General features: G+C 31.5%; 2 protein-coding genes across 2 annotated transcripts; one reads left to right on the top strand and one right to left on the bottom strand.

The window, feature by feature from the left end:
- LOC109347343 (cyclic dof factor 2-like) lies at positions 752–4,735 on the bottom strand. The gene is made up of 2 exons (XM_019587118.1): positions 4,421–4,735; positions 752–2,481 (listed from the first exon to the last, which is right to left on the bottom strand). Exons 1-2 carry the CDS (start codon positions 4,604–4,606, stop codon positions 1,171–1,173), a joined length of 1,497 nt encoding a protein of 498 aa, XP_019442663.1. The 5' UTR covers positions 4,607–4,735; the 3' UTR covers positions 752–1,170.
- Positions 10,408–11,679, top strand: LOC109347342 (uncharacterized protein At5g19025-like). The gene has a single exon (XM_019587117.1). It carries the CDS (start codon positions 10,749–10,751, stop codon positions 11,451–11,453), a length of 705 nt encoding a protein of 234 aa, XP_019442662.1. The 5' UTR covers positions 10,408–10,748; the 3' UTR covers positions 11,454–11,679.

Raw genomic sequence — 11,988 nt, 5'->3', positions numbered from 1 at the left:
TGTGTACAATAAAAAATACAAGACCCTCTTCCCATGAAACAAAACCATGTTCCAAAATAGCCACAAATCAAAATCCCTACAAAGTACAAACCCTCATGTAGAAAAACCAAAAGAGAGGAGAACCCTCAGGGAGATCATGATGAAAACTTTGGCTTTGGTAAGAATGATGAAATTATATATGGTCTTTTTTCACTTTTCTAGTAATTTTAGATACAATGTTGCTACACCAATTCTAATGGTACGTGGTAGTTTTGGTGTCAAACGAATATTATCCGAGGTCCCTTTTAAGGTGTACAACCTTTCATTAATAATGTAATAATGTAATGCTCGAACAAGCTGATAGGCTGAGTAAATTCATGGGACTAAAAGGGTCGCATGTCAAGACTGAGGTGTTACATGAAACACAATCAAGTGAGGAGTAGCTCCAACCAAAGCTACAATACAGATTACCTTATCTCATTTGCCTAGAATATATGATTGTTGTATGTAAGAAAATGCAAGCAAATGTAGCTCCCCCTTATAAGTGGTTGCTAATGACATAATTGAAGGCTCTAAGGGACCTAAGATAACAACTATCTACGTAAATGGCTAGCTTGGTATATATGATTCTTGCATGAAATTTTTTATGACCCAAATGTTGATATACTAAATGGTAAAACACCATGAAACACATTATAAATGAAGTGGATGAGATTAAAAGGTTGATTGTTGCTTCCTAGTTTAAGACTTAGATTGTGAAAAGTAAAGGGTCACATTCTGAAAGAAAGATAGCACAGAAAAAGCTCAGTTTGAACTTTGATTCTTATTTACATACATCTAGGATCTTGGAAGACAAATACACTATGTCTTACTATGTCACATAAACTTACATATATAAATGAACTAAGAAAACCATCTGAATGAAAAATTGTCTAGCTGCCACCACCAAAGGGGACATAGTTTTCAAAGAGAAGGTCACCTTTTTCCTCTAAAGCAAATGCAGGAAGAACCATTTTCTGATATACTATTTGCTGACAAGGAGAACCAACTCTTACACGCACGGAAAAAAAAGGCCGATGAACTGACGGGTCTTTAAGATTCGTAACTTCCTCAAGAACAGTTGAACACTGCCATGTCTATCTGCTCATTTGCTGCACTCAAGAAATAATTACAAACTTATAGGCTACAAGACTATGAGGACTCATGAAAGTTAATCGACCTAGACAATGCTGCTGGATTGGCCTGCAAGACCGGCGAGTTTTGCATTACACGATTTTTCTCATCACGCTTTGATGGGAAAGCTTTAAAGATTCCTCTCCTAGAAAATGAGCCTGCCTTATCATTTTCAATCCCAAGAGTTGTCCATATAGAGCTTTTTGCTGCTTCTCCTAGATCATCAATCCTTAACGTTTTCGGAACCCAAAGGTTTTTTTCTTTATTAATTCCTCCTTTACTATGTTCATCCGATTCTGCAGCATCATTTGGTTTTACCATGTTTTCCTCCCTTGAATGTTTACCCAAGGTGGGGGAGTTAGGACCAGAGTTAGTGGCTGTAGCTGTACTATTTGGTGATGATGGTTGTGCTAGCCATGGGATGTTCATATTCCACGCACCCGGCGGCACTGTACAACCCCAATAAGCAGCTGCCGGATAGAATGGCATCGCAAATCCTGGTGGGAAAAAGGAAGGTGGTGGTACAGGAGAGCTCCATTGAGCCGGATTCCACGGGACAGGCCAAGGGGAACCAGTTATGTAGGGAACTTGAGGTGGGAAACCGGGAAAGTTCTGCATAACTTGTTCTTGGGACTTATCAATGGTTGAACCTTCCGATGGCTTTGTTGAAGTGACAGATGATTTATCAGAGTTATTGTTCCCTTTTTCTTCACCGGAATACGGAACATGAATTATTGGTTCTTCTGGTCCACTGAATCCATTTCTCAAGCAATTGTTCATTGTTTTATCAGCAAGGTTCAAAACAGATGCCATAGATTCACACAAGGGTGTATCAGATCCAAATGTAAGGACTGTGCCATTAGATTTCAAGGAAGGATAATGAACACCATTTGACTGAGGATTCTGGAGTGCTGCTTCGGGAACAGTTATCTGACGAAAGTGAGAGATGGAGTTCTTATTCTTCCGTCGACCAGCACCAACAGGCACATTCCTCATGGACCCACCAGCAGTCCAGTATCTCTGGCAATTCTTGCAGAAATGGCGCGGTTGATTGACGTTGTAATTGTTGAAGTAGCAGAACTTGGTGTCCATGCTATTACAACGGGGGCAAGGTAGTATTTTGTCTGGCTTTTTCAGCGTCATTTCTTGTGAATTCTCACCATACTCTTCTTCAGCCCTTGAAGTTTCCAACGTAGTAGCCTCCTTCTCAGTGGCGGGGGTTACAGATGCTTCACCTGATCTTGAAGCCGTATCAAAATTGGTGACCTCTTCCGATGATTGGGTAACATCTTCCATCTTATCCTCCGTTGGTTTCTCTCCCATTGTGTCCTGAATTCACAAAAATTCCAGCTGAGTATATTGCTCTAGACTAAAAGTTTAGTATATGGCGATAAGCAACACATTTAACCGTTTATATTGTGAAAAAGGATGGCTCAAGCATAAATTCACTGTGCTAAATTTTGCCTTCTGAAATTATAGATCCTTTCTGAAACAAAACAAGTATAAAAACAACACTTTGCCACAGATTTTATAAATTGAAAGTAAACGTTGAAACATGGAAAAATTGACAATACTGCATAGAAAGCTCATTAGAAGAAGAAAAATCGGTAGCATATAATCAAAAGTGTAAGGGGGTGTTTGGTTAGTTCTATATTCCTTTTCAGTTGTTGTTTAACATTAAAAGATACAACTAGAACATTATTTTGATTATATTTCATGCTTCAAGATTTTGTGAAGGAAATGGTGAAAACAAGAAAATATTGTTTTCACATTTCATTCACAAAATTATAGAAGTAAGAAAATGAAAACAAAGTAGCATTCTTGTAGTTGTTAATGAAAACATATCAACTGCAAACGAAAACAGAAAACAAACCATAACACTCTATTTTCCTTCACTAATTTAAGATCCAAAAGTTAACTGTAAAAATCCCGAATTTGATGTTTCATCCGTAAACATGATAATGCGATATTTCCTCAAAAGGATGAGGCTAGAAATGTTACCACCGAACTAAGCTCAAACTAAAGGAAACAAGCATAAAAAAAAGACAGTAAAAGTGGAATTTTTAATCAGCTGAATATTATTGAATTTCTTGAAGAACCATGAGTTGAGTAGCAGCAACTCATGATTCTTCTCTCACAGTCAACAAATATCAAACCAAATCAGAAAGTATAGCAAATTGAGATCAAACTCTTAAGATGGCAGTTCCCAAATTTTATCTTTCTAGATTTGGCAAAAGACACATAAAACTCAAAAGTTAAATAGCAGAAAGCACTTTTCCATAAGCAAATTACCACAATCTAAGAAAATGGGCAAGAAGAATTCTGAACAATGAATAATCCATTGTAAAAAAGGTTAGAGATTTTTTATTTTTTTAAAAGGCAAAAGGAGATTAATGTTTGTAGCTATCCTTGTTAAAAACAGTAATAAGGATTCAAAGAGATCTCACTAGAAGCATGTGAACCTTCTTCAAATACATAAATTACATAGACAACAACAACAACCAAGCCTTAGTCACATTAGAACTAGATGAGGTAATGTCTGGATCGAACGACCCAGTAATACTCTATCGTAAATCATGTCTATTGATAAATCATTAATCTCTAAACATTTCCAACTCATTTTGCTTATGGTTTCTCTTGCCTTCCCCTGCTTCTAGAAACTGGACTAAACTTCACTTGATCTACTATCTTCACTGGTCAAAAATACATAAATCACCTAAGGCGTGATTCAACGAACTTTTTTATAATAGTAGTTATCCAACTATCTCCCTAATGCATTCATTCATACTCTTATCTTTTCTAATATGTCCACTCATCTAACACAATATTATATCCGAGTTTATTCTCTTGGTGACATTTTTCGGTACATATAAACCACTGCAATTTTAGAAACCTTGCAAACTAACAAAGTAGCTGAAGATTTAATTCAAATACTCATTCCATCACAATAAGATAACTCTTTCAAACAATTAAAAACTCAAGCAACAGTTAGTAAAAAAATAGCATGAAAAACTCTTACAACTTAATATCAATTGGAAAACTAGAAATAAATCCATAAAATGAACACCCTAGATTGAACAAACCCCAAATTCACAACTGAAGATTGAAAACTTCCAAATCAAATAAATAAAAAGTAAAAAAAGGAAAATTCACCACATCAAGTCAACAGAATTTCCAATGTCTATAATCCACTAAACTAACACCAACCCACTATTTTTATTTGCATTTCCAATAATGGGTCACTCTCAAAATCAAATTTTTTTAATACCTGCTCAATCTCAAGCTCTTCTTCTCCTCTATCAGAAGAGTTGCTAGAAGAAGCATGATTCTGATCAAAAACATCACCGGAAGATAAAGGTGGGTCTTTGTTAGAGTCACCGGATCCGGCAGGTATCTCCGGCACCGGAATTGTCTTCCCAAAGAGCTTGATCGCAGGGTCTTTTGCTTCCGACATATCTGGTTTTTCCTTTTTAGGATAAAACCTTAAAACCTGTGTTTTTTGTTTTTTTTTATTTGTTTATGTAAAGTTGTAGAGAGAGAAAAAGGATGAGAGAGAGTGTGACACGTGGGAAGAGTTTCTTGGTGATTGTGTGTTCTTTTTGTTGATACGTTGATGCTAGTAAAGATGGAATAATGAGAAAGAATCGTACGAAGACGTATTTATGTAGAGATAATAACTAATAAATTCTTGATAATGTATTAAAAATTTAATTCTAACTAAAATTTATTCATAAATGATAACAATAAATAAAACATAAATATTGTCATTGAATATATCATGTTGGATATATATTTATACAAGTTTTATCTCATACATGTGTCCTTTGAATGTATTGGTTGAAAAATATTTTTATGAAAAATTTAATAATTAATTATTTTTTGACCAATCATAAATGATAACAAATAAAGTGATGATTTCGGTCAAGATTGAGTGCTGCCACATCATATGCAAGAAGGATTCTGAGCCACAAGTTTTATTTGTGGCTTTCAAAACATCTTTCTTTTTTGCTCTTTTTAACTATTATTTTTTATTTTCTTTTTCTTATAAGTTGACAACTCATGTTTCATGACAAGTTGCACTTCCATAGTCTCTTTCAATCCAACTCACCACTTTTAGCATCCTCAACTTTTTTCTAAAACTTTATTTTTATTTTTATAGATTTTCTTATATTTTGATTTGTTGGAAGAAAGGAAAAAGTATAAAAAAAGTGGGTAAAAAAACAACATATAGAAAAAGTATAGGAATCCATGACCTTTCCTTTTAAACAAGATTCCCAACCATTTTCTCTTTTAACATATTTTTCTTTTCCCATATCATTTATAATAAATAAAGGCATAGAATTGATAATTAATAAGGAATTGTTTTAATCTTGTAAAGACTGGATAATCATGTATATAATGTTAATGTTCAATATCCATGAACAATACTTGATGAGAGAAATAATCACACTCAAACAAACTTAATTTCTTATCATGATTAGCATAATATTTAAAATTGGTAAAGGAATACTAATCTTTTTGAAATATAGAAATTAATGAATTAGGATATTTTTTAATTTGCTACTTAAAAATAAATTCTATGAACCAATGCACCCGTGTACAATTTCATCTTTACCATACATTCTAATGCATTTTACTATATAAAAAGATTAGTCTAAGAATTATTAAGAATGTGATTGGAATCACAAGTTAAAAAATGTTATAATTTGATGTGTGTTGTCAATGAATTTGCATGCCTACTAGGAATTTTTATTTCTAAGAATTTTTAGTGATTCCCCACTCACTTGTTGTTGCTCTAATGAATAGCATATTTGGGCTACATGTCCTTCATGGATTGTTTTTATTTCCCCTCCAAACAATTACACGATCTAAACAAATGTCGTTTATATGGATTGAATTTTTTATCTTTAAAATAGTACGATACTTGCAGATCTAGTGAGACATTACACCACATGATGAATCAATGCTTTCGTTGGATGATCAAAATGTCAAAAGTTCGATTTTTGTGAGCAATATTTGTTGAGAGGACAACCATACACACCAAAAGATATTAGTTCCTTACCCAATAAGTAAGATGATGCACTTGGCAGTACCAAAAAAATCAATGTGTTCCTTGGTTAGTCCACAAAGCTTTGAAAATGGCTATGATTTATAGACTTAATCGAATGAGTGATTAGACCGCTTTAAAGTGAAGAAATTCCAGTCCAAGTGTATTAAATTCAGTTAAACCAGAATACTTGAAAAGTGAACTAGAAGGTTCCCTTAGAATTTAAAAAAACGAAAATCTACTCTAATATTTTGTTTTACTCGGACATAATAAAAATAAATATATATTACTTCAATATAATTATATATATTATTAATTATATAGAGTTGTGCATTTATATATAATTATTAATTATATGCAATCACTCAGTCTAACCAAATAGTTTAATCGTTTAAATTGATTAAACCTAATACAAAATCTCTTTTGATTTAATGTTTGAGTCTAGTTTCATAATAATTCTTCACTCCTGATGTTGCAAATGATTTTTATACATACTAATATTATACTAGGATGAATATTGAATACTAAAGTAAATATATATTACATTACATATAAACATACATAAAGTTTGACCCAAATGTTGAAATGAGAATAGGATTGGAGTAGAAATAAAGTTTTGTAGTGATTATGATTAACCTAATCCATCTTGACTCTCTTGGCCACTAATTTATGATGGGTAACTATCTGATACATGCTTCGAAGTTGCTGAATTCATGTTGGTGCTGTAAAAGCAAAAGTCATTTCCTTAACAACATTTTATAAGCACTTTTAGCAAAAGTTGAGATTGATTGTCATTGTATTTATTTGCATAGACCAAGACTTGCGTGGTGGGTTGAAAGCTTAAAAGTCAAGTCCATGATACACAAATGCTTACTATTAATGTTCTTTTAAAAATAAGTATAAGTGTATGTTTTAGAAAAAGATAGTAGAGGGAAAAAGATATGTTATTATTAAATGTGATAAGATTTTGTACTTTCTCGACCTCAGTCTGACAGTAATCTAGATCTGAATTACTTTTATTGTGTAGGTAATATGTGTCTGCACTATTCAGGTGGGAGTAACCTTGCCTTTGGTATCTTGTCGTTGTCGTCTTATCCCTATTTAGGTTGGCCAATAGTCATGTTGGTCAGATCTTTCTTACTTGATTATTGACCTAATTCTCAATAGCCAGTTGATGTTGACCAATCTCACTACTAAGATAGAACAATAGGTAATAATTTTAAAGTCATAAGTAATTATTAAAAGGTTTTGTTAACCAAGGTAAAGAGATTTTTTAGTTTAAATAGGTTAACATTGTGTACCAAAACTTTTACGCAAAATTAGCCCTTCTATCTTATTTGTAATATGTTTAGTAATAAGACCCATAAGACCATAGACCCTCCTGATTTTTCAATTATAGCATGAACACAAAATCACACATTTACATAAACTTTTTATATGCATTTCTCTCTTGCTTTTGTTTCTTAACAACAACTTATTCATTTTGTTTCCTTAAAAAAATCAATTATTCAAAACTTGTGGATTCTTATGTTGAAAAATATTGATTGATTTACTTATTTTTGTTTTATACCATAACAAATGCATTAGAAAAATGGAGATGGAAAGAGGAAGGAATGAGTGGGGTTGATTTTTTTTGTAAAATGGAAATTATGAAAATACTCTTATTACTAAATATATTACAAATAAAATAAGAAGGTTAATTTTGTCCAAATATTTTGGAGCGCATTACTAACATACTTCAATTAAAAGACTTCTTTACCTTTTGCATTTTTTTCTCTAATAATTAACATGTATGGTATATTTCTTATTTTTGTAAAAAAAAAAATTTCCTTGACTTAAGCAAGTAACATTCATTGTGAATATACTGTCACATCTTAAACTAAGAACATCTTTTTCGTTTCTTTTGATCACTATATAGTAAAAAAAGAACATGACTTTATTGACCTCGACAAAATTAAATAACCTTTAGTTTGCAAAATACATTCATCCATTTTATCTCTCACCCTTTTAGATAATAAATTAATTCTTTTCGGATATTCTATTTCTTCTATCAAGTATCAGTCATATGAATTGAATTATTAATATTTTAATGATCCTGAGAATCTAGAGACTTTATACTAATAGACCAACAAGTTATTTCGTAAAAAAAAAAACACATTCATCTTTCATGGTCAATGGATGAGAATAGAGATCCTCTTTTACACGGCAAAATAAAAACATGGAAAAGCAATGCAACATGCTATTTTCTAAAAATAGAAGTGGGCCAAGCCCATAGGCATACTCCACCAAATAATTCACAAATCATTTCAACATTGTTGATAAATAGGTGAAGTCAAGCCCATAGTCTATAATAGGTATGTCATGTACTTTGATACTTTGGTGGGTTAAAAAATATATCACGTTTTATTAATTTTTATTATTAAAAAATATGCATTTATCAGATGAAAAATATTGGATATTTAAACTTATTTATCATGACACAATATTGTGATATGCTTTATAAGAAAAGGAGGAATGGGAAGAATAGTTGAAATACACTAAAGTTCCCGAATAGAATTAGATCTGTCAAAATATACGGACATGGTAGGACCCACTTATCAAAACCAAAAAATTTATAGGGATTGTGTTTTATATTATATTTTTTTATTGAATCTAAGTTTTTTTAGTCTGGACTGACCAATCTATATTAAAATTGAGTTCGGATTGGGCTTACTCAGATTAGTTCGGACAGCTCGTTTTTCTTATTTTGGAACATTTAACTTAGTAATAAACCTTAGGTGAAAATTATTTTATAACATTACTTATAGAAAATAGATAATAAATATTGAATAAAAATTAGAATGACATTATAAAGTTAAACATTATATTATTTGTCTTATTTACACAATATCCTTTCAAGCACAATAACAAAGTAGTGTATCAAATTAAATGAGAAAAAATGTTAAATCATATAGATTTTACCTTTTCTTTGTTAATTATGTGTATCTAATTAGATTTAACCTTTATAGCAACAACATAATAAAAAACAATAATTTTTACAAAAAAAACTAAAAGGCAACATAATTGTTTATCATTGAGAACTTCACATAACCGAATTTAACATATTGTTCATAATAAAGGTGTTGATAAAGGGATACAGGACATTCATACATAAAGTAAAGAATGATGATCATATATTACATGGTGTGATTATACTTTAACGTATATAGTTCATTCTTAACTTGAGTATATACTACAATTATTATAAACCAACATAATATTATTTTTTATAGGGTCTAGAAGTTTATATATATAAGTGAAGTCACAAATGATATTGTGTTCGAAACTAAGAATCTAATAGAAATAAGAGAGATTTTATAGACGAGTTATGTTAAAACATCATTCTGAACTCAACACACAAGACATTAGGTTAAATATGTTTAAATTTAAATAAATATTTTTTAATATTATAGGAGTCGGACTGCTACACCACGCAACCCGCTTACGACGAATTTTAGCTACAATTTTATATAGATAAATTGTATCTAAACTTTTTAGTCACTCCAATTTAGCCCAAACATAATATGAGCTAATTCGAACCTGTCTAGATAGTTCATTTTGATATCTCTAAATGAAACACAAATATCTAATAGTTAAGTACCTTAAGGTACTTTTTGTTAACTTCTTAATAATTTCTTTTTTATCAATTTCCTAACTTTTAATTGAAATTGAAAGTATAAATTATAAAAAGCGTAAGGAAAAAGTTTCCACTTTAATATTTTTCAAGATCATTTTAGTTCCATATATGTTAAGAAAATATCCCTTATATGTTAAGAAAATCTTTTTTTGTACCCTTATTTATACCAAGAAAATATATTTTTTATTTTAAATTTCATGAATTCATCTTAGCCATAATTTTATTTTTAATTAAGATGAAGAGACTTTTTATTTTTTGGTATGGGTATTCCATCATATTTTTTTTGTAATGAACTAATATCTTTTAGGGTATGTGAGTACCCCTACTATTAAATATCGTTTTTAATAATCAAATTCTCTTACATTTTGATTGTCGTAAGATCTAATAAAACTTTATACTACTAAACTAATATTTTGTTGTTAGAAGAAGAGACTTTTACTATCATACGTTACATAACATGAGCCTTTATTAAGAAACAAACAACACATCTTGTGATGAAAAATATTAAAAAATAAGTATTTTCTTTTTCCTTTTTTGATTTGATTTTGATGATAATGAAGCAGTGAATGATGACTTTTCTTCTTCTCCAACTCTTCAATCCCTAAAACCCATTTCCCCTTTTCCCTTTTCATTCAATCCACATATTTTATTTCATTTCACCTAACAAATTTCCCAATCAAAAAAATCTATTTTTTATTTGTTTTTTGAATTTTGATTCATCTGGGTACCCACCAAACAATCTTCGATCTTTCTGCTTGGATCACTTCAAAGTTCTTATCTTTCTCGATTTTTCAGAGGTGGGTCGATCTGATTTTGATATGAAAATCTGAAAATTTGAAGAAAAAAATTTCCGGTTTTTTCTCTGTTTGTGAAATGGTATATTTCCATAGCTCAATCTCTCTCTGCAACAAATCTGTTGACAAAAATTCAACCATGGCGAATTCTATTCCTTCTTCGGATTTGGTTTCGAAATCAAGGAATCGAAAGACACAAACTTGTTCATCATCATCCTCAAATTCCCTTCAGATTCCACTATGTGATCGATCTCAATCTGCTATGGTTGATGTTGTGATTTTCATTGCTGTTATCTTTGCAATTGGGTTCTTGTTCTTTCCTTCAATTGAGTTTTTGATCACAGGTTCAATTAGGATCGGAAAATTGGTTTTTTGTGTTATGAAAGAAGAGTTTGAGGTTGCACCTACAATCTATATATTTATAGGACTCAGTATTACTTGTGCTGCATTGGCAACATGGGGTGTTGTTGTTTGCACTAGTAGGAAGTGTGGGAATCCAAATTGTAACGGTCTTAAGAAAGCCGCCGAGTTTGATATTCAATTAGAGACTGAGGATTGTGTTAAGAGCTCAAATTCAATTGCTAAAGATGGTGCTGTTGGTATTGTTAAGAAGGGATTGTTTGAATTGCCACGCGATCATCATCGGGAACTTGAAGCTGAACTCAAGAAGATGGCACCACCTAACGGAAGAGCTATTCTTGTGCTGAGAGCAAGATGTGGTTGTTCTGTTGGTAGATTAGAAGTTCCGGGACTGAAGAAGCAAAATCGAAAGGTCAAAAAGTAGTTTGAGGATTTTGATTTATAGGCCGGCAGGAAGGACGGGTGGACTGGAGTTTAATCGAATGGATACAGAATTACGTGTAGTGATTTCTATGATCATTCATTCTATTAGGAACTATGATGTTTTTAAATAAGCCCATTGGTAATAAGTTTGTAAGGAACTAAGTCATATCACACACAGTTCAGTTGGTTATACTTGGATTATACAGAAACAATTTATTTGAATTTACCACAGTTCTTATAAGTTATAACTTTACCGTTTCGCATGATTATTCTTATGTCGTAAATGTTCTGATAATTGCACAGGGTTTAAGTTAGAGTGTTGTTATAAGCCGCAGGCTTACGGAAACAATAGAGTAAGTTTATTGTTCTGATCTTATGAACAAACTTCTAAACCTTGTCAATGCTGTTATAAGTTGCATTGTTATGTCATATTTTTGTGATAACTGCACATGATTCAAGTTGCAATGTTGTTATAAGCTGTAAGTTTGTTCTGTTCTTATAAACATACATCAAGTTTCAAACTTCGAAAAGTCATT

This window comes from Lupinus angustifolius, chromosome LG05, assembly GCF_001865875.1.
Source record: "Lupinus angustifolius cultivar Tanjil chromosome LG05, LupAngTanjil_v1.0, whole genome shotgun sequence".
Taxonomy (NCBI): domain Eukaryota; kingdom Viridiplantae; phylum Streptophyta; class Magnoliopsida; order Fabales; family Fabaceae; genus Lupinus; species Lupinus angustifolius.
The sequence above is the reverse complement of the archived record's forward strand: the minus strand, read 5'-3'. Positions and strand labels throughout refer to the sequence as shown.

Bases quoted from the DNA above. Each gene is read 5' to 3' on its own strand.
- LOC109347343 (XM_019587118.1), bottom strand. From the start codon at position 4,606: ATGTCGGAAGCAAAAGACCCTGCGATCAAGCTCTTTGGGAAGACAATT. The intron at 2,482-4,420 runs GTATTAAAAAAA...TTGTGAATTCAG, and splicing joins AAGAGCTTGAGATTGAGCAG to GACACAATGGGAGAGAAACC.
- LOC109347342 (XM_019587117.1), top strand. From the start codon at position 10,749: ATGGTATATTTCCATAGCTCAATCTCTCTCTGCAACAAATCTGTTGAC.